The 24709-nt window shown below is 46.7% G+C and overlaps 1 protein-coding gene across 3 annotated transcripts in view; it reads left to right on the top strand.

The window, feature by feature from the left end:
* Positions 1-15366, top strand: part of LOC122809683 (zinc finger protein 2 homolog) — a 350734-nt gene extending 335368 nt beyond the window's left edge. For all 3 annotated transcript variants that reach the window (XM_044081358.1, XM_044081359.1, XM_044081360.1), the window contains one exon: positions 12826-15366. In XM_044081358.1, the coding sequence (XP_043937293.1) occupies positions 12826-14588 (1763 nt within the window). In that variant the 3' untranslated portion in view covers positions 14589-15366. The remainder of the gene's footprint in view (positions 1-12825) is intronic.
* Positions 15367-24709: the final 9343 nt, after the last annotated feature.

Here is a 24709-nt window from a genome sequence, read left to right as displayed (position 1 = left end):
ACTCCCTCAGGAATCGGCTTCTTCTTCCTCTCCCAGCCGGGGTCAGGCTACTCCTGTAGCTTTGGCGCCGGCTACTCCCTTAGCTGTACCCGGGACTCAGCCTCCCTTATCGGGTACTAGCTCTGTGGAGTCTGGTTCTTCTTCCCACAGGGAGAAGAAGAAAGGGCCATTCTTCAAGAGGCGGGCCGAGTCTCATCCCTTGGCTCCGCCTGAAAAGATTTTGAAGTCCTCTGAGAGGGTCTCCGGATCCTTGTCTTCTCGGCTCCGTTCACCTTCCTTTTCTCCGGAGCCGGAGGAGGAGGATAGGGCTCCCTCGAGGTCTTCGAGGCGGCCTTCACGGCCTGCCTCGACTACCTCCTCGCGATCTACTAGAAGCATCTCCGAAGCAGACATGGATCGGATGATGCGAAGATTTTTACAGACCCAGATGCAGATGGGGATGCTCTTGCCTTCCCCCCCTTTGGGAGGGAGTGCATCCCCCATCTTTGCCCCGATCGCTCCTTCTCCGACCCGTTATCGAATCTTGGAGTTGTCGGATCCAGGCCCTTTCGGATCCGGGGATACGTCGGCGCCGACAGGGATAGTGTCTTCGATGCCGACTATACCTTCGAGCTTGTCGCATCCAAGCTCTTGGGGCCGAGGGTTGAGCACCGGATCCGAGGGGGTGGTTGTGTCTTCGGCGCCGATTGGGGCAGAGCACACCACTATCTCGGGTCCGATTGCTTCAGCTCTGACCCCGATCCTATCCTCGGAGCCGAGGAGGTTGCTTTCTCAGGCTGGTGACAGTGTATCTCCCTCGGCTTTTGAGGTAGTGGAGAGGGTACTGTCGAGGTCATCCAGGTCCCCGACCGAGCCTTCGGATCCACCTGTGCCCCCACTGTATCAGGGTCTGTCTTCGATCATCCGTCCATCTGGACAGCCTGCCCAAAGCCTCCAGTTAGTTCCTAGGGAGGAACACCACCCGGTGGACAAGCCCTCTTCTGACAGCCCCGCCGAAGAGGCGCTTCGGAAGCACCAGTGTAAAAGGAGGCACCTGGACTCCACCGAGTCCATTACCACGGATACGGATTTGGATGATACGGAGGGTTCCCCAAGGTCACCCCTTGAAGATGTCTCATTTGGAGACATCATGGAAATGTTGCGTATAAGAGGGGGGTGGTCTGCCCAAATACCTTCCCTGTACGAGTCCGTATTTCTGGAGGCTTTTGAGGCAGGCCCATCTACCTCCTGGGTGTCCCCCCCAGCCGACCCCTTGGTGGACCTAATTACCACCAGGGCTTGGAAGGAGCCCGACACCGTGGAGCCTATCCCTAGACGCCCAGATAAGGTCCTCAGCCCTCCCTCTGATAGACCTTCTTGGTCCAAAGGCGCGCCGGTTGATGCTATGTTGGTGGCGGCGGCCACTAAGAAAGAACTTGCCCAAGAAAGTTCTTCGGTCCATCCGTCGGACAAGGAGTCCCGGGCTTTGGACCGTATTGGGAAGCGGATGTTTGCTTCAGCGACCTTTGCCATAAGGTCGCTGAACTACATGGCACATACTGTCAGGCTACAGCGTGACTTAATTAAAGAATACGCTGCAGCCCCTCCGCAGTCCATGTCGGTCCCAGACAAAAGGGTTTTTGAGACTCGAATGTCCACTCTAAAGTCCATATCAAATACATCTATGCGGCTTCTTTCCCATGCCACGGAAGGAGCCGCTAGAGCTAGCGGAGCTGGAGTAGTCTTGCGACGACACTCCTGGCTCCGCCTTTGCGACTTCACGGATCCCTTTAAGGCATCTTTCGCGAACTCCCCTTACGATGGTTCGGCCTTATTTGGCTCATCAGTTCGCAACACGCTAGTCCAAAGCGAAAAGGATGGGAAGACACTGTCGGCCATCGGAGTCCGCTTCTCTAACCCCCAAAGATCCTTCTCCAGGAATCAGAGGGGGCAAAAGAAGCTGTGGTTCCGTAAATCTCAGCAATTCCTTCCTGCTTTGCACAACTCATCCTCTAGAGGCAGAGGAGGACAAGGTGGACACCGGCCCAAAGGCAGAGGGGGCCCGCGTAACTTCGGGTCTAGAGAACCTTTCTCGGAGGGACCCGCGCAACAGCCCTGAGGGCTTGCCCGACTGTCCCTTTCTGGAGGCAGTCTGGGGGCGATTATCGGAGCACCTGTCAAAGTGGGAGTCCATCACAAACGATCGATGGGTGCTCCGGATAATATCCAGAGGTTACACGATACCGTTCTTGCACCCCCCCCCCCAAACCCAAACAGCTCCCTGATGTTCCACCCCATCAAAGGGAGTCTGCAGCTCTGGAAATTTCGGAGTTGCTAAGAAAAAGAGCCATCCAGCCCGTCCCCCCAGAGCAGTCCGGATTGGGTTATTACTCCAGGTTCTTCTTGGTGCCAAAGAAAACGGGGGACCTCAGACCCATTCTAGACCTTTCGTCCCTGAACCTGTTCATACCCAAGGAAAAGTTCCAGATGGTCACGCTCCAATCTATTCTCCCCCTTCTGCAGGAGAGCGACTGGATGCGCTCGTTGGACCTCAAAGATGCGTACTACCATATACTAATGGACAGACGATCCAGGAGGTTCCTCCGCTTCCGGCTAGGAGCCAGTCATTATCAGTTCAGGGTTCTTCCATTTGGCCTAACCTCAGCCCCCAGAGTGTTTACCAAAGTCATGGCAGTGGTTGCAGCCCACCTGAGACTCCAGGGCATTCAGGTGTTCCCTTACCTGGACGACTGGCTCCTCACCGCCCCCAACAAGCATCTACTGGTTACGGCGAGAAATTACGCCCTATCTCTGTTTGGTCATTTGGGCATTTCAGTGAATCTAAAGAAATCCTGCCTGAGCCCCGCTCAAGCCCCGCCCCCAACAAGCATCTACTGGTTACGGCGAGAAATTACGCCCTCTCTCTGTTTGGTCATTTGGGCATTTCAGTGAATCTAAAGAAATCCTGCCTGGGCCCCGCTCAAGCCCCGCCCCCAACAAGCATCTACTGGTTACGGCGAGAAATTACGCCCTCTCTCTGTTTGGTCATTTGGGCATTTCAGTGAATCTAAAGAAATCCTGCCTGGGCCCCACTCAAGCCCTAGAATTCATAGGGGCCAGGTTGGATACTCGAATCTCCAGAGTGGTTCTGACATCGGTCAGGCTAAACAGTTTGTCTCGCCAAGTTTTGGACATTCTTCGGAGCCCCGCTCCTCCAGCAGAATTAGTCCTGAGGGCGTTAGGGTCTATGTCAGCAGCGATCGGCCTTTCTCTACATGCCCGTCTGTGAATGCGAGTGGTACAATGGACTCTCCAGGTCCAATGGTCACTATCAGTCCATCCCTTGGACATGCCGATTCCTCTGAGCAGGGCATGCAGGGACTCCCTACTTTGGTGGTTACAGGCTCAGGAACTCAAAGAAGGGAGACCCTTTATAATTCCCCCAGTCAAAGCCACGTTGACCACGGACGCTTCCTGCCTCAGGTGGGGCGGGCATTATGCAGGCAAGTCCGTCCAAGGCACGTGGACTTCTCTAGAGACTGCATTGCATATCAACGTCCTAGAGATGAGGGCAGTGCTGTTGGCGTTGCAAGCTCTCCATCACCTTCTACATCTGGGGACTGTTGCAATCCAGACGGACAACATGTCCGTTGTCTGGTATATAAACAAACAGGGAGGATCCAGGTCTTACCCCCTGTGTCGAGAAGCCATGAGAGTGTGGGAATGGGCTATTTCCACCAACCGCTTTCTGATAGCAACGCACATTCCGGGGCGGTCCAACATATTAGCGGACAACTTAAGTCGGGTTTTTCTCAGCCCTTACGAGTGGTCTCTGAATCCCTCTGTCGCGAAGCAGATATTCCTCAAATGGGGTCAACCTCGCTGCAACCTTTTTGCTCTCCCCTAAACTCAAAATGCAGCGATTACTTTGCAATAGTTCCCCCCAGAGGGGAATCCCCCAGGGACGCTCTGGTTCATGCTTGGCCACCCGGTCTCCTTTATGCGTATCCTCCTCTTCCTCTGATGACGAAATTCATCCAGAAAGCCTGTCGGTTGGGGAGCAGAGTGATTCTCATTGCCCCATTCTGGCCTCGACAATTCTGGTTCCCCTTTCTGCAGTCTCACAGTGTGGCCCCCCCATGGATTCTGGATCCCAGACCAGACCTAATCTCGCATCCGACGAGATGCCACACTCCGAACCTGGTCAACCTCAGGCTCACGGCCTGGTTGATCCAGTTCCGTTAATGGCAAGGACTCCCGGTATCTCGTCCCCGGTTAAGGCCATTCTGGTGGCAGCTCATAAGCCATCCACCACAAAGCTCTACAACAGAAAATGGAAACGCTTTTCCATCTGGGCAAAGGATAAGGAGTTAGATCCCTTTACGGTTCCTTTTCCCACTATCCTGGACTTCCTATCCCTCCTTTTTAGGCAGGGAGCTAGTGCGTCCACCATTAAAGTCCAACTTGCAGCCATCTCTCATTATCATGTGGGGGATGGCGTAAATTCTTTGGCATCAGCAAAGATATGCAAAGCCTTTTTAAAAGGCGTGTTTCTCTTAAAGCCTCCCATTAAGCCGGCTATGCCTCCTTGGGATCTTACTTTGGTGCTACAAGCATTAACAGGACCACCTTTCAAACCGGCGGCTTCAGTGCCTTTAAAATTCTTATCTTGGAAAACAGCCTTCTTGGTTGCTATCACCTCAGCCAAGCGGATATCAGAGTTGCAAGCCTTGTGCGTTAAGTATCCATACCTTATTTTTCACAAAGGTAGGGTGGCCCTCAGGACTAATCCTTCTTTTCTACCTAAGGTAGCCACATTGGCTAACATTAATCAATCTATTAACCTCCCTGTTTTCTTCCCGAGTTTCCAAAACAAAGGTGAATACATATTGCACAAATTGGATGTCCACAGACAACTACGTTTTTACTTTCATAGGACTAAAGATTTTCGCAAGTCAGACCAGTTGTTTGTTTCTTATGCTAAGTCAGCCATGGGCAAACCAATTTCTAAGGTGACAGTGGCAAACTGGATCTCTCAATGTATTAGACAAGCATACATTTCAGCTGGGAAGCCAGCTCCGGTTGCCGTTCGGGCGCATTCTACTAGATCTGTGGCTACCTCAACAGCGTTTTGGTCTAGAGTTCCAGTAGACGATATCTGTTCAGCAGCTACCTGGTCTTCTTCCCATACGTTCATTTCTCATTACAAGCTGGACATGATCTCCAGAAGCAGGGCTTCCTTTGGCTCGGCGGTGCTTCGGAATATCCTTCCGTAGGGACCACCCAGGGCCTTTAGGTAAGCTGGGGACTCTGTCCCACAGGTTGCAGATCAAATGAAGTAACTACTTCAGATAAAGAAGTTATGTACTCACCATAACGTTCCATCTGAGTAGATACTTCATTTGTCTGCAACCGACCCCCCCTGCCATCCCCCGAACCTCGGTAAGGTATTGTCCTTTGGAGAATTTCTTCTCCGTCTTTAGCCTATAGGGCAAAATAACTGATCTGAGGTAATGTGGTTGGTAGTAAGGGATTATGGGTAGGGGGGAGGAGCTAGGAGCTCGGATCTTGAAGCTTGGAAAGCTGCCGGTTTGGATCCGAGGTCGGATCCGACTACCCACAGGTTGTAAACAAATGAAGTATCTACTCAGATGGAACGTTATGGTGAGTACATAACTTCTTTGTAATGCTAGTCAGTGCCAGAAGTCTAAACCTCAAAATGCACGCACTCGAGGCACTCCTCAGTATGAAAAAAATCGATATATGTGTAGTAACAGAAACCTGGTTTAGGGCTCCAGAGAGCACCCCAGCACTTCCAGGCTACAACTCACACCATACATTTCGGCCACAAAACCCGGACCAAAATACAAAAGGCAGGGGTGTATCCATATTCATCAAGGATACCCACACCTCCAGGTTAGTGACACAGCACGATGCTTCAGAGATCATCCACGTGCAACTAACAATGGGCAAAACTGCAATTCAAATTGTAGCTTGCTACAGATCACCCACTATGTCCCAGGACCCCCATTCCGCATTTCTGGAAACACTGGGAAACAAAGGTCCTACCAAACACCCTGATATTGGGTGATTTGAATTACCCAAACATTAACCGGGAGAACTACTCAAGTACTAACTCCCTTGCCCTACATTTCCTAGAATTTATAAAATCAAAACTCCCTAGATCAACTGGTCATCACCCCCACCAGAGGTGACAACATATTGGACCTGGTCATCACCAACATGGGTGACCGGTGTTCCACACCGGAGGTCAACCCCCTCGCTGGTTAGATCTGATGACCATAAAATAATCACTCTGGATAGCCACATTCCGCCCTCCACCCCCGGTCAAAGAAACCACCGTGAAAAACTTTTCAAAAGCAAACTTCACGTTACTTAAGACCAAGGTGGAAAATTTCAAATCCCCCATGCTAAAAGATAACGCTGCCCAAGTTGCAAAATCCTTTACTAATGCACCCTACGGGCACCTACAAGAATGCATGGATCATGCTATTCCAAGCAAAACCAAGACTCACTCCTCCAAGAAAAGGAAACCAGTCTGGTGGACCCCTGCCATAAACAAGCTATACAATACAAGGAGGAAACTAGTACAGAAAAGAGTAAAATCCCAAGAAGGGAAGACATCCCTGATCAGTATCAGCAAGAAAATACGATCCCCCATAAAATCATCCAAGGCTAGTTTCGAAAGAAAAATTACCAAGGACTCCAAAGATAACCACAAGGCATTCTTTAGCTATGTCAAGAATCTAAGTGGCAATTCTCAGATCCGCTCGGAGTTAGTGCAGAATGGCACAAAATACACTGAACCGACCGATATCACCAACATTCTGGCAGACAGGTTCAGTGCAAACTTCACCCCCAAAAGTGCCCATAACCATACCAGAAGAATGTAGTGCCCCTGAAATCACAGACACTCAGGTTAAAACAGCCCTCTCCAAAGTCAAAAACTCAGCATCAGTGGGACCGGACGGTGTTCCAGGCTGCGTCCTACACGAGCTCAAAGATGAACTAACCCCACACCTAAACACACTGTTTAAACTCAGCCTCTCCACAGGCTGTGTGCCCATAGAGTGGCACACAGCAGCTGTTATTCCGCTCCAGAAAGGTGGAGCCACAACAGACCCCAGGAACTATCTCTTTATAAGCCTGACTAGCTTGGTCTGCAAGGCTTTGGAGTGCATCATCATGGATCTCATTAACAGAGACATTGGGAACCTCCAAACACTGGACCCTACCCAGTTCGTCTTTGTTAAGGGCAGATCATGCCTCCTAAACCTGGTGGACTTCTTTGAGACAGTTACCAAGGCTATAGACGAGGGAAAGGTGGTCCACACAGCCTACCTAGACCTAGCAAAGGCCTTCAACACCATTCCCCATTCTGATATCTTAGACAGGTTCACCAGCCTGAATATAAACCCCTACGTCACAAGATGGGTTGCCAACTGGCTCACAGACAGAACCCGTATGGTAAGAGTTGCGGGAGGTAGGTCTGACTCTAAACCGGTTACAAGTGGCGTTTCCCAGGGCTCAGTCCTAGGACCCCTCCTGTTCGGCATATACTTCTCAGAGGTACAGGCAAGCACAGGAGGTCTATGGCTGACCAAGTTTGCAGACGGCTGCAAACTAGGGATTGTAAATGACTCTCTGGCTGACACAAGACATCCTCCAAAAGGGTCTCACTGAGACAGACACCTGGTGTCAAAACCATGGCCTCAAGTTGAATGCCAAAAAGTGCATAGTCATCCCTTTTGAAAAAAACAAAGTACCCACAAACTACCACATAGGAGGTAGCCCCCTAAATATGGAAGATGTAATAAGGGATCTGGGGACCCAAGTAGATAGTAATCTCTCCTTTGATAATCACATTGCCAAAGTGGTTAGAAAATCCAACACATTCCGGCTAGGCTTATAAATACCTTCGGGCAGATAACCTATAAAAGCTGTACTGCCCCAGATAAAGCCAATGATGAAAGAAGAGGAGGAGCCAACACTATAAGAAGTAAGAACAGCACTGAAGAAAATGAAGTCAGGGAAAGCTTTAGGCCCAGCGGAGGTCTCTGCGTATATGATCAAGATGTTGAGTGAGATAGGGGAAAAATGGCTCCGAGGGTACTCAGTACAGTACGGAGAGAAAGGCATACCCCAGTTGTCTGGAGGATAAGCAATCTATTGCCAGTGTTCAAAAACAAAGGACACATTCACAGCTGTCGGCAGTACAGAGATATCAAACTCCTGACACACTGCATTCTGAAGCTGGTGATTGATAGACGAATACACAGAGTAGTAGAAAGTAAGTTGGAAGATGAGCAGTTCGGATTTAGATCAGGATGCAGCACAAGCAGCCTAATATCTGCAGAGAGACAGATTGTTGCAAAAAAGATAGAGACGAGGAAAGAATCCAACTGGGCATTCCTTGATTTGGAAAAAGCATATATCAGGGACTGAAGAAAGCTGAATAAGGCAGTTCTAGGGTGGTTCAAAGTCCCAGAAGCACTGAGAGAATTAGTGCAGGCAATGTACAAGGACCCAGGGACACAAGCACAAACAGTATTCCATCCTCACAGAGGGCTCCCAGTAGGAATAGGTTTGCATCACGGTTCAGCTTTGAGCCCACTGCTGTTCATACTGGTGATGGACTACATTAGCAAACAGGTTAGAGGGGACAGATCAACAAAGTTCCTGAATGCAAACGTTGTAGCATTACAGACAGACTCTGGGCAGAGGATAGAAAAATGGAATGCAAAATTGAAAGCATGTAGGATTAAGCTGGGTATAGGTAAAACAGTTATAATGGCAACAAATGGGAAAGATAGAAGGAAAAGTAGTGGAACAAGTTAAAAGGTTCAAGTTTCTGGGAGGGGTGGTTGAGGAGAAGAGAAGTCTGAACAATGAAGTCAAAGCTAGAGTCAGAGGAGCTGCAGACAGTTGGCACAGAGTGTCGGAGAAGTGTATGACAGAAAAATGCCAAAGAAGATGAAAAGTAAGGTGTACAAAACAGTGGAGCCCAGTATTACTATATAGTACAGAAACCTGGACAGTAAAGGCACTGCAGCTGAAGAAGCTAGAGGTTATGGAGATCAAGTGAGTCAGACATGTGGTGAAGAAGCAGAAAGCAAATTGGTGTAGAAGATTTGGGACAGACTGGAAGAAGGCAAAATGAAATAAGCGCATCCAGCAAAGAGGTGGGAGGATTGTGTGAGAGAAGACCTGTGACAGTCGGGCATGACTGTCGAAGATAACTGAATGTATTTGAATCGAGAGAGATGGAAACAGTTGACACAATATCCTGACCCCATGTTGAAATTGGGAAAGGGGGTGATGATGATGATGATGATGATGATGGAGAACCCTCTCTTAGGCCACAATGCCTTTCAGCCAGGACAGCCATGCCAGTCAATCCAAGAGTAAATTTGCAGATACCAATTCAATCATCTAGGTTATGTGTATGGGAAGATAGTGAGTCACAATGCTAAGCATGCAGGTGAAGTTTATGCCAAAGGTTTTAGAGGCACTGGGCTACAAAGCTGTACTGCCACAATATTTTATTTATCTGTTAGAGAAGGTTTAGGTCCCTGGTTCTCGTATTGGTAGAAATATTGGAATTTAGGATAAAGAAGTTCCAGAACCGAGTCTGTAATGTTGTGGTAAGTAAGACAGACTTCTCCCCTCAAAAGTCTTTAAGACGCTGAATAAAGGGATAGAGCTTCAAGCCTCTCTTGATATCTCAGAGACTTTAGGCATGTGATCTTTCTGAGTAGGACCCTAAGATGATGAATAAATGGATAGAGCTTTAAGCTTCTCTTGATACCTCAGAGACTTTAGGCATGTAATCTTTCTGCGTAGGACCCATTTAGGGTCTTTCTAATAATTTGATACACATATTGAGATACATCCCAAAGGAGGCACCATACTCAGTAACTGGCCAGATCAAGAGTGTAAGGGAGAGATTACTTGTTTAGAGCTTGATATTTTTCTGGCAGTTGGCTGTGCCAAATAAAAGGATTTACCAATAACTGGTGGTACAGGATGGTGTAGAGAGAGTTATCAGGCTGGCAGTTGGCTGTGCCAAATAAAAGGATTTACCAATAACTGGTGGTACAGGATGGTGTAGAGAGAGTTATCAGGCCCAAGTTAATAGGTACCCAACTACATTTTTATTTTGTAGTGGTACATATTTTATATAATATTATCTATGTAGTATGATGAGGGGAAGAGGTTTTCTACCAGTCTTGATGCTACTAGACTTTATAGCATTTAATCTGTGTCCCTTTCTAAATACACCAAGGGTTTACTATGGAGAGTTCATCATGGAAGGCTTGGATCAGAAGGCAGTTTAGAACCCCCAGTTTGTAGTCATCTGCAAAATTAGTTTTGTTATGCCTTGTTACTTCCCATAGACATAAGCAGCTTGTTTTTTTTTCCAACATGATTATGTTTATGTATCTTTGTACTGTTGAATTGCATTTCATAACTGTAGGTTAAAGCTTGTTAACAGCTTGCAGCCTTGAACATCTGTGTTAAACATGTACTCCAAATTGCCCAAAGTCAGTCATTTTTCTATGGAAACTGCCATACCTCCTTTATTTCCTCTGTCATGAAAAGAATGAGAATGTGAAATTGGACGTTTGCACCATAAATTACAAAAGTATGTTTATGATTTCTGGAAGAGTAAACTTGTCTAACTTAAGTAAGATGCACTCAAGTTGAAATTGACTCTATTGATGGGCCCTGTAAGGTTCTCATGTGTGGAGGAATAAATAAATAAGAAAGTTGAGCTATGTAGAACGAACTGAGCATGTCAGAAGAAAGAGTATATGGTCAATAGCTTTAACCATGTCAGCAGATTATTTTAAGCAGTAAACAATATATATTATGGCCTGGGCATGTTTAGGTATTTTGCTGAAACTGCTAGATAGCTGGAATATGTGAAAAGATTAAAATGTATCAGCTAGTCTATTTAAGACTGCATTCCTGTGGCCTCTCATTAGAACATTTCATTGTGTTGTAGCATTACTAATTCGTTGGGAAAAGGATGTTTTAACTAACGTATTTTTAGGACATTGACATATTTCATTTTAGATATTTAATACTGTTCTAATGAATAACTATATTTACAGATCTTGGTGCTAAACTTTTTATTGGATACTAGCAGTGGTCTACTAGAGAACACTTATTATTTTCACTTGTATTTTTTCTTATAAAAATACTTGAATATGTTTGTTCGAGGAGACATTACTGACTGTGGCTCTTATCTCCTACACGTGTGATTTCTAATAGATGTTGAAACTCGATCAAGACTGTTTGTTTAATTAATTTTTTTTAATTTCCTTAACACATGGTACATTACAAAAGTAGATTGCCAGACCTTTCTTTCATGCAGATACTGCTGCTGCCCAGTTGTGTCTTAACCAGGTTTCAAACCCAGTTCTACCAGTTGGTAATCCTGTGTCTTATCCTCTGTGCTATCAGTCTGGGCTTGTCTGCCTTATATGATCTCTTGAGCTTAAAAGATATTTTCACTGGGTTACAAGAATTATAGGGTGGAAACATCAGCCCCAGACTTTCCACTTGAAAACTTCAACTTTTAGGATATCTTGGTAGTAATGAGGGAACACTTTTAAATGGTAGTACTGAATCCTGGGCATTCTTGTCTACAGGAGCCCATGGTTGGAGCAAATACTGGAGAATGTCACCATTACCCAGCCAAAGGACACTTTCCCTGCCAGATGTCAGTGGCATAAAGAAGTCATCAGCCTGTGCCACATTCATTTTTTTCTTATGTCAGTGCAAGTGCCCAAACTACATTGTCAGACCTAAGAAGAAGAGTTCAATTAAATACTGCCCTTGGTGTGAAAAATAAATTCTGCACAAAGACAGCCATTCCTATTGTCTGCTCTGCCTGGGCCCAGAACACATTTTGCCTAGTTGTCAATGTTGTGCTTATTTCAATGATAAGACTATTAATTGTGGGCTGGAATAGATTTCTTAGGGAAAGTTGTTGTAGGCTTATGTATACTATGACATCCTGCAGTTCCCATGCCAACTTCCCAAAGAAATATAAGAAGCATTTGAAGGAGCACAAAATAGGAGAGACTTACAACATTCACAATCTGTCCGATTCTGTCCTGGCTCAAGGTCATCAGCACAGATGAGGTGCATGTGCAGCCCCCAACCACCATCCCAACAACAAGTGGGCCAAAGTCCTCTGGCATGAACCCTCTGGGTACAAACCAAAACAAGCTTGGCATTGGTTGGGTCCAGAGTTTCTCTGGCTTCCAATCCATGGGTCATTGTTATGAAGGAAAATGTCAGAATCTCCCTGGATATATTAAGAGCAGAGGTATTTAGAGACTGGTCAAAGGTTGCAGCCACTCACAGACTTCCTTAGCTTTGACTTGTGAAGGCCTTTCATTTCGAGATGTCCTTCACATTATGAAGGACTCCTTCAACTGGAGTCTCTAGAGAATTTTGCCAGGCTCAGACAAAGTACAGAATTGGAGCTGCTTTTTTGTTTTGCTTTTTAATATGAGCAAAAGGATGAGGGCTACACCTCTGCCCTTTGGTCCTGGTATTGGAGAAGGAACAGCCAGTATGTGATGACTCTCTGAATGCATTATTTACTGCAGATACTATATTTTAACTGCACATTATTGTAAAAATAAAACTGATTTTTGCAGACTAGAGTGTGGTAAGTTCTCTGACTAGCTTTTGAGCCTCACTTTAGTCATGGTAAGTGTGTGTTGATTAATTTATAGTTTTTAATATTTGTGCAACACATTTGTTTCAAAACAGTTATGTTGTGAAAATATCTCTTGTATGTTTCAGTAACCACAACATCCAAGAGTGAAAAGGAACTCAAGTCAGAACCTCCAGAGCACCAGAAGTGTCCTGTTGGAGAGAAGCCTTTGGCATGCACAGTAGCTAAGCACACCTCCAATCTGGCAGGTATGTTGGCGGAACGTCAGGAAACTCGTATTACTGAGGAAGAATATATTTGCAGCTACTGTGGAAACTGTTTTACAGGACTTGCTGCATTCTCAGAACATGAACAGACTCATAAAGAGCATAATTTATTCTCGGCTGTAGGGTGTGAAAAGACATTCAAACCACTGTCTGGTTCTAACAACCACCAGTGGGTTCAGTGTGGAGAAGATGCAACCAAAGCTGTTGGTGACGCTAATTGTAATGACCTGACTTTTGAATTTAACAAGGGTGAGATACGTGAAGGAAAAAGACCTTTTTTATGTTTGGTGTGTGGGAAGGGGTTCGCTAAGCTGTGTACTCTCTCGGAACATCACCGGATTTATCATGCAGGTGATCCAGATATTGATACTTATATGTGTGTTGCTAATTGCTTCCAGATTCAAAGCGCTGGTGGAAGCCAGAGAATAGCCATAGAGAAACCTTTTAAATGCGCACAATGTGATAAGTGTTATGCTCAATTGTCACGACTCTCAGATCATGAAAGGAAGCATCATGGAAAACAGAAAGCCACAACTCGAGCTCGTAGGAAAAGATTCATAGAACCATCCGGTTCTATAAATAACCAAAGGAGTCCTGTAGAAAGGCCTTTTAAGTGCACAGAATGTGACAAGTGTTATGCACAGTCATCCAGGCTCTTAGAACATCGTAAGACACAACATGGAATTGGGGGATTGCCTCATTCTGTATTTTCAAGTTCCACAGAACAGTTAATTTCAGCTAATGATGACCAAAGTCAGAAAGGGAAAGCCTTTAAATGTACACTTTGTGATCAAAGTTATGCTCAACTATCAGAACTGTCTGAACACCAAAAGATACAGCATGAAGGAGTTAAATCTCCTAAACCTGCAGACTCTGATCAGAGTTTGATAGAAAAACCTGTTGATTCTAGTAACCAGATGCTTCACGTAAACAAACCTTTTAAATGTAACATGTGTAATGTCAGTTATGCGGAGTTGTCAATACTTGTTGAACATGAAAAGATTCATCATAACAAGGACAACACAGTACCAGAATCCAAAACTTGTGAGAAAAACTTTTCACAGCAGTCAAAACTTGTAACTCAGCAGCGTAATCAGACAGTAGAAAAACCCTTTAAATGTAATGAATGTGGAAAAAGTTTTACTCAGCAGTCTACGCTGATTAATCACCAGCGGATTCATACAGGAAAGAATCTCTTCTTGTGTGTTGATTGTGGAAAAAGCTTTACACATCAGGTAAGGCTGTCTGAACATCGACGGATTCACACTGGAGAGAAACCGTTTACATGTGACCAGTGTGGAAAAAGCTTTGCAAGAAAATTTATTCTTAACAATCACAAACGTACTCACACAGGGGAGAAGCCTTATACATGTCATGACTGTGGGAAGACGTTTACTTGCCTAGCAAATCTCCTGGTTCACCAGCGAATTCACACAGGTGAAAAACCATTTGCTTGCATGGAGTGTGGAATAGCATTTAGACATCAAACAACTTTAGCCAACCACCAGCAGATTCACAAAACAGAAAAGACTTACAAATGTACAGAATGTGGTAAGAGTTTTGCTCAGCAAGCATCTCTTACAAACCATCAGCTTAATCACTTATGGGAGAAGGAGTGTAAGTGACTTGGGTTTAATAAGTTGGTAAACATTAGCATTCAGACTTCTTGGACTTGGGCAACTACTCACAGGATTTGTTGTTAAAATGAACATCAGAGTATACCTAGACTAACCATCAGGTAATAGTATTTTGGGTATGACAGCTTCTGAAAGAATTCTATATTGAAGAACTCTTGTTAGATTTGAAGGAACTGTATAGAAGAGAGTTCAGTGTTGTCACACTGATAGACCTATATGCCATTTAGATATACTGCTGGTGACAAATGTAAGTAATCACGGTTACATTTGTGGATTTACCCAAGTTATTTTCCTGTAATACTGAAAGGAAATAGAATTTACCAAGTGCGACCTTCTCAACTGAGGAATGTTTTTTTAAAGCATTTTCCCTTTTTTTTTGTTTCTCTAATCCAGAATTGTTGATCTTAAAAGCAGTGCAGGTCTTAACTACTTAAAGTTGCATTTATTCCTGTTGTATTATTCTGGCATTGCTTAAAATATACCCAGTGGCTTTCAGTGCAAGAACTTCAGGTGCTAAAGCTATCAGGTCTTGGATGAAATATTTTAATTTTTTTAGAGTACATCAGCAAGCAGTGTACTGTTTTTGTTCACTTTTTATTTGCCACAGACTTAGCAGTGTGTTTCACCCAATATACATTTTTGCTGCAAAATATTTAGTAAAAAGCAAGGAACAAGAGTAAACAGAACGGTTAAAGTAGCTTGCATAACAATGGAATATTCAGATGCATTTGTAAATTTGCTAAATATATACATGGATAATGTTTTAGCCGTTGTTTTGGCTGGTATGTTTCCTGAAGTTCACACAGGTGAACAGCTTATATGATTTAATATGGGCTGTAACTAATGCAGCTGAAGTCATTGAGAAGAGTAAAAACAGATGATCTGAAGTAGTTTACTTCATTTGGTCTTCAACCTGTGGGATACGGATCCGTATCGGATCTTAGCCGGCAACTATTGCTAGCATCACCTCCGAGCTCCAGACTCCTCCCCTTACCCATAATGCACCTCTACTGCCTTCCATCCCCAGATCTCGCCTGCCGCGATTTGCTTATCACATCGTGTCTTCTGAGCTCCAGCTAACAGTGCGTTATTTACCTTTCTGTGAGTAAAAAATGTATTTTCTTTCATCAGTTTAGGTTAGTATAGGTTTCCTTTCTCCCCTCCCATCACTTTGGCTTTGAGTGTTAGTGTTGATAGCTTGTTAGAGTGGTTTGTTCCGTGGTACCCCTCCCCCCCTCAGTGTTGTTCTGTAGACTAGTGTGGTGAGTGGGTGGGTGTGTGTGTGTGAGTATACTTTCTTAGAAAGTTTCTGCCTGTCTTTTTCAAGGCTTCTTTCTACCTAGAGTGACAGAAAAGCTTGTCTTCAAGCACTGCACAGCGTGTGGCCATAAGCTATCCCCCAGCGGATGGCCACACTGTGTGTATGTTGTGCTTGGGTGTGGCTCACCTTAGTGTGGATTGCAACATTTTTGCGGGGTTCAACCCCCATGCCTTAAAGGATAGGAAGGCCAAGTTTGCCCTCAAAGGTCTTCTTCCTTCTACTGACTCTCTTTCCTCATCTTCGGCTTCAGTCACAGTGGCTGCTGTGACTGCCTCTCCCCCCTCTCTTCCTCTAGCTTCTTCTCCCTTCCAGGCTGGGACTTAAACTCCTGTATCCAAGCCTGTGGCAGTGGAGCAGAGGAGAGGTAGAGAAACGGAGAGAGAGTCAAAGATGAGGGAAAAGCGGAAGAGGTCCCCGGACCTCACTTCACCCAGCAAAACTCCACGGACCCGTGACTCCTCTTAGCTCCAATCTCCGAGGTTCTCCCCGGAGCCGGAGGAGGCACGTCCAGTCTCCCGGGCCTCAGTCCCCCGACCCACCAGGTCGGAGTCCATGGCCTCGTCATGGTCGACCTGCTCCTTGTCGGATATGGATCTGGATAAGATGATGAGGCACTTTATTCGTACACATATCCAGACGTGGGTCTTGCCAGGCCCCCTCCCTCTGGTGGGGGGAGCTTGCTTCCTTTCTTTCAACCCATTTCTCCTTCTTCAATCCGATCTTTGGCTTCGAGGTTGGCTGTGGTCAGGGGGTCGGCACTGACAGTACTCGTTTCCTCTATGCCGACAGCAGACTGGAGCATTTCGGACCCGGCTAGCTCGTGTCCGAGCCTCTCTTAGACCCGGAGCTTGGGTGTCGGATCCGAGGGAGTGGAACATTTTCCATCGGCTCTGACTTTGTCGGGCCAGGTTCCCCCCTTGAAGCTCCATCCACCTCGGGCCCGGCTCAGATTCTCACGTTGAACCTGGGGAGACCAGCCTTTGTATTAGTTTCCCAGGAGGTTTGCTCTCATTCAGCATTCAGTGTGGTAAAACGGGTCCTCTCCGTTGGATCGAGACCCCTGACCACTTCTTCGGACTCCTCCGAGACTCTGTCGGCTCTGTCTACAGTCCCCATTGTCTTTCCAGAGGGACAACCCATGCTCGATGAGTCCCAGACAGTTCCCCCCGAGGAACAAATGGCTTGCGAGCACCCCCGGAGAGACCCACCAGGGATGTGCCTCGCAAGCATAAGTGCAAGAGGAGGCACTTGGACTCCCCCTAGTCCCTCACCAAGGACACTGATTTAGATGATGGAGAGGGTTCCCCAAGATCACCTCCCAAGGATGTCTCCTTTGGAGACATCATGGAGATCCTGCGCCAGCAGGAAGGTTGGTCTGTCCCCAAAACCTGTTCTGATGAGACTGCATTTCCTGGAGGCTTTCGGCATGGGCTCGTCTACTTCTTGGGTGTCCCCTCCTGCAGATCTTTTGGTGGATTTGATCACCTCGCGGGCATGGAAGGAACCGGACACCATGGAGCCTATCCCCCATCCTGGAATAAGGGCTCCCCTATTGCGCCATGGTGGTAGCAGCGGCCACTAAGAAGGAACTTGCCCAGAAGAGTTCCTCAGTCCACCCTCCTGACCGGGAGTCACAGATGATGGACCGCCTAGGGAAGTGGGTGTACACTTCAGCTACCTTTTCTATCAGGGCACCGAATTACTTGGCCCACATCACTAGTCTCCAACACGACCTGGTAAAGGAGATGGAGGAGTCTCCTCTCAAGTCCATGTCGGAGGAGGACAAGGCTCCGTTCTCTGCGAGGATGTCCACTCTAAAAACGATATCTAATATGTCCATGCAACTCCTCTCCCATGCTACGGAAGGAGTGGCTAGGGCAGCTGGGTCTGACGTGTCCATGAGGCGTGACGCCTGGCTCAGGTTATGTCAGTTCTCCGAACCCTTCAAGGCGTTGTTTGTCAATGCCCGTTATGACGGTTCTACACTCTTCGGTAAGACCGTCAAGGAGACATTAGTGCAGAGTGAGAAGAACGGGAAGACTATCTTGCCATCGGGATCCGCTTCTCTACCCCTCAAAGGTCCTTTTTCTCGGAACCAGAGAGGGCAAAAGAAGATGTGGTTCCAGAAGTCTCAGTATTCTCGGGACACTCAGGGTTCTTGTTCCCCCAGAGGCAGAGGGGGAAAGAATGGACGCCGGCCCAGAGGCAGAGGGGGCCTGCAGAACTTCGGGTCTCGAGAACCTTTCTCGAGCGGTTGCCCGACTTCTCTACTCTGGAGGCAGTCGGGGGACAATTGTCCTTGCACCCAGCAGCATGGGAGTCAATAATAATGGACCGCTGGGTGCTTCAAATCATATCCAGAAGATACACTATCCCCTTCGTGGGTTTCCCCATATCTCCCAGACACCTCCCGGATGTACCACCCACGCAAAGGGAGACAGCAGCACAGGAAATTTCCAAGCTGCTAGTAAAACGAGCCATCATAACTGTCCCCCCAGATCAAGTCCGGATCAGGCTTCTACCCCAGGTTCTTTTTGTTGCCAAAGAAAACAGGGACTTAAGGCTAATTCTGGGCCTCTCTACCCTGAACCTGTCCATTGCCAAAGAGAAGTTCCGGATGGTCACACTACAGTCCATCATGCTGTACCCGCAAGAGAGCTACTGGATGTGCTCGTTAGACCTCCAAGATGATTACTATCACATAAAAATGCACAGAAGCTCCAGGAGGTTCCTCCACTTCCAGCTAGGAGTCAGTCACTACCAATTTCGAGCCCTACCCTTTGGTCTCACCACAGCCCCCAGGGTGTTTACTAAAGTGATAGCGGTTGTAATGGCTCACCTGAGTCTTCAGGGGATTCAGGTCTATCTGTACCTGGACGATTGGCTCTTCACTGCTCCCACCAGGTGTCTACTTTCCCAAACCAGGGATTACTTCTTGACACTTGCACCGCATTTGGGCATCACAATCAACACATCCAAATCTCTTCTAGATCATGTACAGGTGATAGACTACATTGGTGCCAGGATAGATACTCTTCACTGCAAAATATCCCTGACCTCGGAGAGAGTGCAAAGCCTGAGGAAGTCAGCTCCCTGCTCTACCGTTATCTTCCAACAGCAGAATCGGTGTTGAGGGCCCTGGGCTCGATGGCAGTGACCATAACTCTTCTTCCGTGTGCTCGGTTACACATGTGGATTCTTCAGTGGACTCTAGCAGTTCAATGGTCCCTGTTGGAACTGCCATTGACTTATCCTATCCAACTAAGTCGAGTTTGTCGGTCATCCCTCATATGGTGGATGAGCTCTCCAGACATTTTGGAGGGACGACCCTTTGTTCCAGCCCTGGTCCAAACCACAGTGACCATGGATGCCTCCCAACTCGGGTGGGGAGGGGCATTGTGGCATTGTTCGGGCAGGTCAGTCCAAGGTCTGTGGTCCCCCATAGAACTAGCTTGCATATCACTGTTCTAGAGATGAGGACGGTCCTTCTAGCGTTGCAGGCCCTTCATGCCTTTCTTCCTCTGGGGATGATTGCCATTCAGTCAGACAACATGTCGGTAGTCTGGTATGTCAACAAACAGGGAGGGACCAGATCTTACCCCCTTTGTCACGAGGCCATGAGAGTGTGGGAATGGGCGATCTCCACCGGTCGCTTTCTCATCGTGACGCACATTCCGGGACAGTCCAACATTCTAGTGGGCAGGCTAAGTCGGACCATTTTGATGCCCTACGAGTGGTCTCTGAATCCGTCAGTAGCGGAACAGATCTTCAGCGAGTGGGGTCAACCTTGCTGAGATCTCTCTGCATTTCCTTCCAATGCGAAGTGCAGTGAGTTTTTTGCTCTGAACCCCTTGCCAGGGGAGACCCCCAAAGACGCTCTAGTTCATGCTTGACCTCCCGGTCTTCTGTATGCTTACCCGCCAGTACCTCTCATTACGAGGTTTCTGCAGAAAGCTTGTCGACTGGGGAGCAAGGTGATCTTCATTGCCCCATTCTGGCCTCGCCAGGTATGGTTTCCCTTCCTTTAGTCTCATCTTCTGGCTCCACCCTGGATCCTAGATCCCATTCAGGATTTAATTTCACACCCTTCGGGCATACCTCATCCTAGTCTGGACAGCCTGAAGCTCACGGCTTGGCTGCTCCAGTTCCCGTAATTGCTAGGACTCCTGGACTGTCCTCCTCAGTTAGATCTATTTTGGCAGCTGCTCATGAGTCTTCAACCAGAAAGGTTTATAGCAGCAAGTGGAAACGTTTTTCTTTATGGGCCTCTCAAAGGAGTTTAGACCCTTTCACGGACACTATTTCTACTATTCTTTATTTTCTAGCTGAAATTTTCCAGCAAAGAGCTAGTTCTTTTACTGTCAAAGTTCAGTTGGCTGTTATTTCTCATTTTCTTGTGGGCGAGAATTCTGCCTCTTTAACATCTTCCAGACTATGTAAAGCCTTTATCAAGGGCACCTTTTTGTTACGCCCCCCCCCCCCGGTCAAAGATCCCGTTCCCCCCGGGACCTTACTCTGGTTCTTCAAGCTTTGGTCGCTCCGCTTTTCGAGCCTGCCGCAACTGCAGATCTAAAATTTTTTATCGTGGAAAACAGCCTTTTTGGTGGCTATTACTTCTGCTAGAAGGACTTCAGAATTACAGGCCTTGTCCATCGGCCTTCCGTACATGATTTTTTATAAAGACAGAGTTTCCCTTAGAACCAATCCTTCCTTTCTTCCTAAGGTGGCATCACAGCCACTGTCAATCAGACTATAAATTTGCCTGTGTTTTTTCCCAATTTTACGAACAAGATGGAATGCAAACTCCACATGTTGGATGTTTATTGGCTATTTACACAGGACAAAACATTTCTGTAAATCTGATCAGTTGTTAGGTTTCCCCCAAAAAGGGTTTATAACAGGAAACAATCTCCAAGGTCACTATAGCTAGATGGATTTCTTCATGTATCCTGCAGGTCTGTAACTACAGAGGTATGTCTCCTCCAGATCAGGTGAAAGTTCATTCCACTAGGTCCATGGCTACTTCTGCGGCTTTTTGGTCTAGAGTGTCTTTGGATTACATTTGTTCTGCAGCTACTTGGTCCTCATTTCGTACATTTATTTCTCATTATAAATTGGATTTGACTTCCAGAAGGAGAGCATCCGTTGGTTCCTTGGTGCTCCGGAATATCCTTCCATGAGGGCCTCAATGGAGTTTAGTAGCTGGGGACTCTGTCCCACAGGTTAAAGACCAAATGAAGTAAACTACTTCAGATGAAGAAGTTATGTATTCAGCATAACATTCCATCTGAGTAGTTGTACATCATTTGTCTTCAACCTTCCCTCCCTCCTTCCCCTGGATCTTGGCGCATGATCAGCCTACATGCTGCAGTGTAGGTCTCAAGTATGCAGTATAGGTGTCAAGTATTTTTGTTAGGTAGGGTTTTTTGTATAAGTTCAGCAAACTCGATCTGGGGACGGAAGGCAGTGGAGGTGTATTATGGGTAAGGGGAGGAGTCTGGAGCTCGGAGCTGATGCTAGCAAAAGTTGCCGGCTCGGATCCGATATGGATATGGATTCCACAGGTTGAAGACAAATGAAGTGCAACTACTCAGATGGAACATTATGGTGAGTACATAACTTCTTTTTCTTCGTGTTTCACTGTTGCAGTCATCATACTTGGGTTATCCTGCCAGGGGTAGCCCTCAGTCGATCCGAATACCAGAGGCTTAGCATTTCTGTGTCAGTTGCTGTTGCTTCAGTACTGACGTCAGGTTGTCAAAGGTATAAAAACAGGCAGCCGATGCCATTACATCAGTCTTTCTTGCTGAGGAGCCCGAAGCACAAGCAGTTCAGTTCGCACGAGTGCAGGTCGGCCGCTACCTGTTTTCGTTTCTGAAATTGAATCATCTTGAAATCTTCTAAAGCTATGTACCTAGTTGGGGATCCTTTTTTCTTGCTCTAACCGATGTCAGAAAAAGTTAACAATTGTCTCGCCTGTGCAAAGCAAATACCACACCAAGATTTCCATTCTTACTGCGTCACCTGTTTTTAGGCCCAGACCACGATGTACCTCGCTTTCGGTTTTGTGCTTTGTTCAACGCCCAAACTATTAGTTGTCAGGCCCTTATTGTAGCTAAATACGTTAGTTCTCGATCTCCGTATTCCGGAATGGCTTCGGTAAGCCATTCAACTACCGATCTTCCGAAAAAATGTGAGGATAAAGACAGAGACAGACTACACAGGTCCAAAACTGCCGACAATGCTTCCGTTAAGCTAGTTGCCATTTTGCCGTTACTCAATGAAGCACTTTTGCAGCCCCTGATGCCCGCTTCGGTGGGTTCGCAGGCCGCTACCGAGACCCGTTCTGAGTCCAATATGCCACAAGACTCAGACTCTTCTTTAACTATGGAACCTGTAGATGTCTCTGCCATGGATGGGTCTGGAGTCACGGTGCAGGTACCGGCTTCTGAGGAGGCTCTTCGTACTACCAATATTCGACACAAACCAACTTCTTTCGCGTCTTCAGTTCTTTCTAAAGCTACCAAGTTTCGAAGGCCAAGAGTCCGAGCTACACCTAAAAAACTGACAGTCCCATCTCAAGCACCTGCTTCCTTTCCACAATCTCAGATGCTTAAAATGGCAGAAGTCTTGATCATGCTGATTAGGGGAAGCCAGCCTTTCCCTGCTAAAAGAAAAACAGACTTGTCCCCAGCAACTTTATCTAACCAAGAGTCCGATGACTCTGAGGTTTCTGATTATGAAGACATGCCCTTATCTGCCTTTGAGAATTCAGATGCAGAGGAATCCATTTCTTCTGCCTCCCCTCCAGAGGATTTTTCTTTTGGTGAAACCCTACTTACTTTGAGAGAGCATTTCCATTGGGAATGCCAGGATTATCCTCAGTCCAAAAAGCGACTCGGAATTTTTAGCTCTACCACAGCACAGACCCTTAGCTATCCCTCCTGTTCTGGATGTTGTAGATGAATTCTTTATGGAATCCAGTCTAACTCCTTATACTTTACCCCCTGCTCCAAAGAAACCTGACAGTTACTACAGAGTTCCTGACTCACACAAATTTCATAGGTTCATACTAGACTATCTGCCCTAGGGCATGTATAAGCCTAGCCAGAGTGTGTTTGGCTTTCGCCACCCATTTTAAATTAATTTTGCTATGCCCTTTTTGGAGGTTAGTATACTGTGCCTCTGTCTAACAGTGACACAGAAGTGATACCCGGGGTAAACCTACGATCTCCCATCCACTCATCAAGATTCCTCTTGAAGCGAGTCATTGAGGGACTCTGCCTAACCTGGACTGGGATTTTATTCCAGAGTGAAGGGAGCCTCTGGGTTATGAATCTGTCCCTCCAGCATGTCCTATTTATTTCAGTGCTGAGGTTCAAGTCTCTTGAGCGCGTAGCTCGATGGGATTTGGATTTTCTGAGGTGCAGCATGTCCATTAATTCCGGGTTGGACATGGCTTTATACGTCAGGCACAGATCGCCTCTGAGGAGGCGGTATGCCACTGAGTAGAGCTGAAGTTTCTTTAACCGGACAGCGTATGGCATCTGTTTGAGCCCTTTGATCCTCTTGGTGAGGTACTTTTGGGGTCTTTCCAGTTGCTGCAGGTGTCTGGTGAGGTACATCCCAAAAGGGGCATTGTACTCAATTATGGGCCTGATGAGGGATGAGTAAGAGGCACGATAACCTCCCCTGATCTAGATGTGAATCCCTTCATGATTAGGTGGGCTATATAAAATGTTTTTCTAACCACTTTGGCCATGTGGTTGTCAAATGAGAGATTGCTATCATCTTGGGTCCCCAGGTCCCTAATTACTTCTTCTGTACTTAATGGATTACCACCTATGTGGTAATTTGTGGGCAATTTGTTTTTGCCAAAGGGGATGACTATACACTTTTTGGCGTTTAGCTTGAGATCATGGCTCTGGCACCAGTTGTCTGTTTCTATGAGGCCCTTTTGGAGGATGCTTGTGTCGGCTGGAGAGTCGATTATGGCGCCCAGTTTGCAGTCATCTGCGAACTTGGTCAGCCATAGTCCTTCCGTGTTGGCCTGTACCTCCGAGAAATATATACTGAACAAGAAAGGTCCCAGGACTGAGCCTTGTGGGACGCCACTTGTAACTGGTTTGGAGTCTGACATGGCTCCAGCAATTCTAACCATGTGGGTTCTGTCCTTGAGCCAGTTTGCAACCCGTCTAGTGACATAGGGGTTTATATTTAAGCTGGTGAGCTTATCTATAATGCCCGAGTGGGGTATTGTATCGAAGGCTTTTGCGAGGTCCAGGTAGGCTGTGTGGACCACCTTCCCCTCGTCAATGGCCTTGGTGACTGTCTCAAAGAAATCAACCATGTTTAAGAGGCAGGATCTGCCCTTAACAAAGCCGAACTGGGTAGGATCCAGTGTCTGTAGGTCCCCAATATCTTTATTTATGAGGTCCATGATGATCCTTTCCATAGCTTTGCAGACCAAGCTAATCAGGCTTATGGGGCGATAGTTTCCAGGATCCTTTGAGGCACCACCTTTGTGGAGAGGGACCACTGTTGCTGTACACCACTCTTTGGGTACATATCCTGTAGTAAGGCTGAGATTGAACAGTAGTTTTATATTTGGGTTTAACTCTTCTTGGAGTTCATGTAGGACGCAGCCCGGGACACCGCCTGGTCCTATTGATGCTGTGTTTTTTGCTTTGGAGAGGGAAGCTCTTACCTGAGCATCTGAGATGTCAGGGGGGCAGCACTCTGCTGGGATAGATATTTGCCCTTTTGGTGGGGAGGGGGAGTTTGCACT

The sequence above is a fragment of the Protopterus annectens genome, chromosome 8.part0 (genome assembly GCF_019279795.1).
Source record: "Protopterus annectens isolate FY-2018-M chromosome 8.part0, PAN1.0, whole genome shotgun sequence".
Taxonomy (NCBI): domain Eukaryota; kingdom Metazoa; phylum Chordata; order Ceratodontiformes; family Protopteridae; genus Protopterus; species Protopterus annectens.
This window is presented reverse-complemented; position numbering and strand designations above follow the sequence as displayed.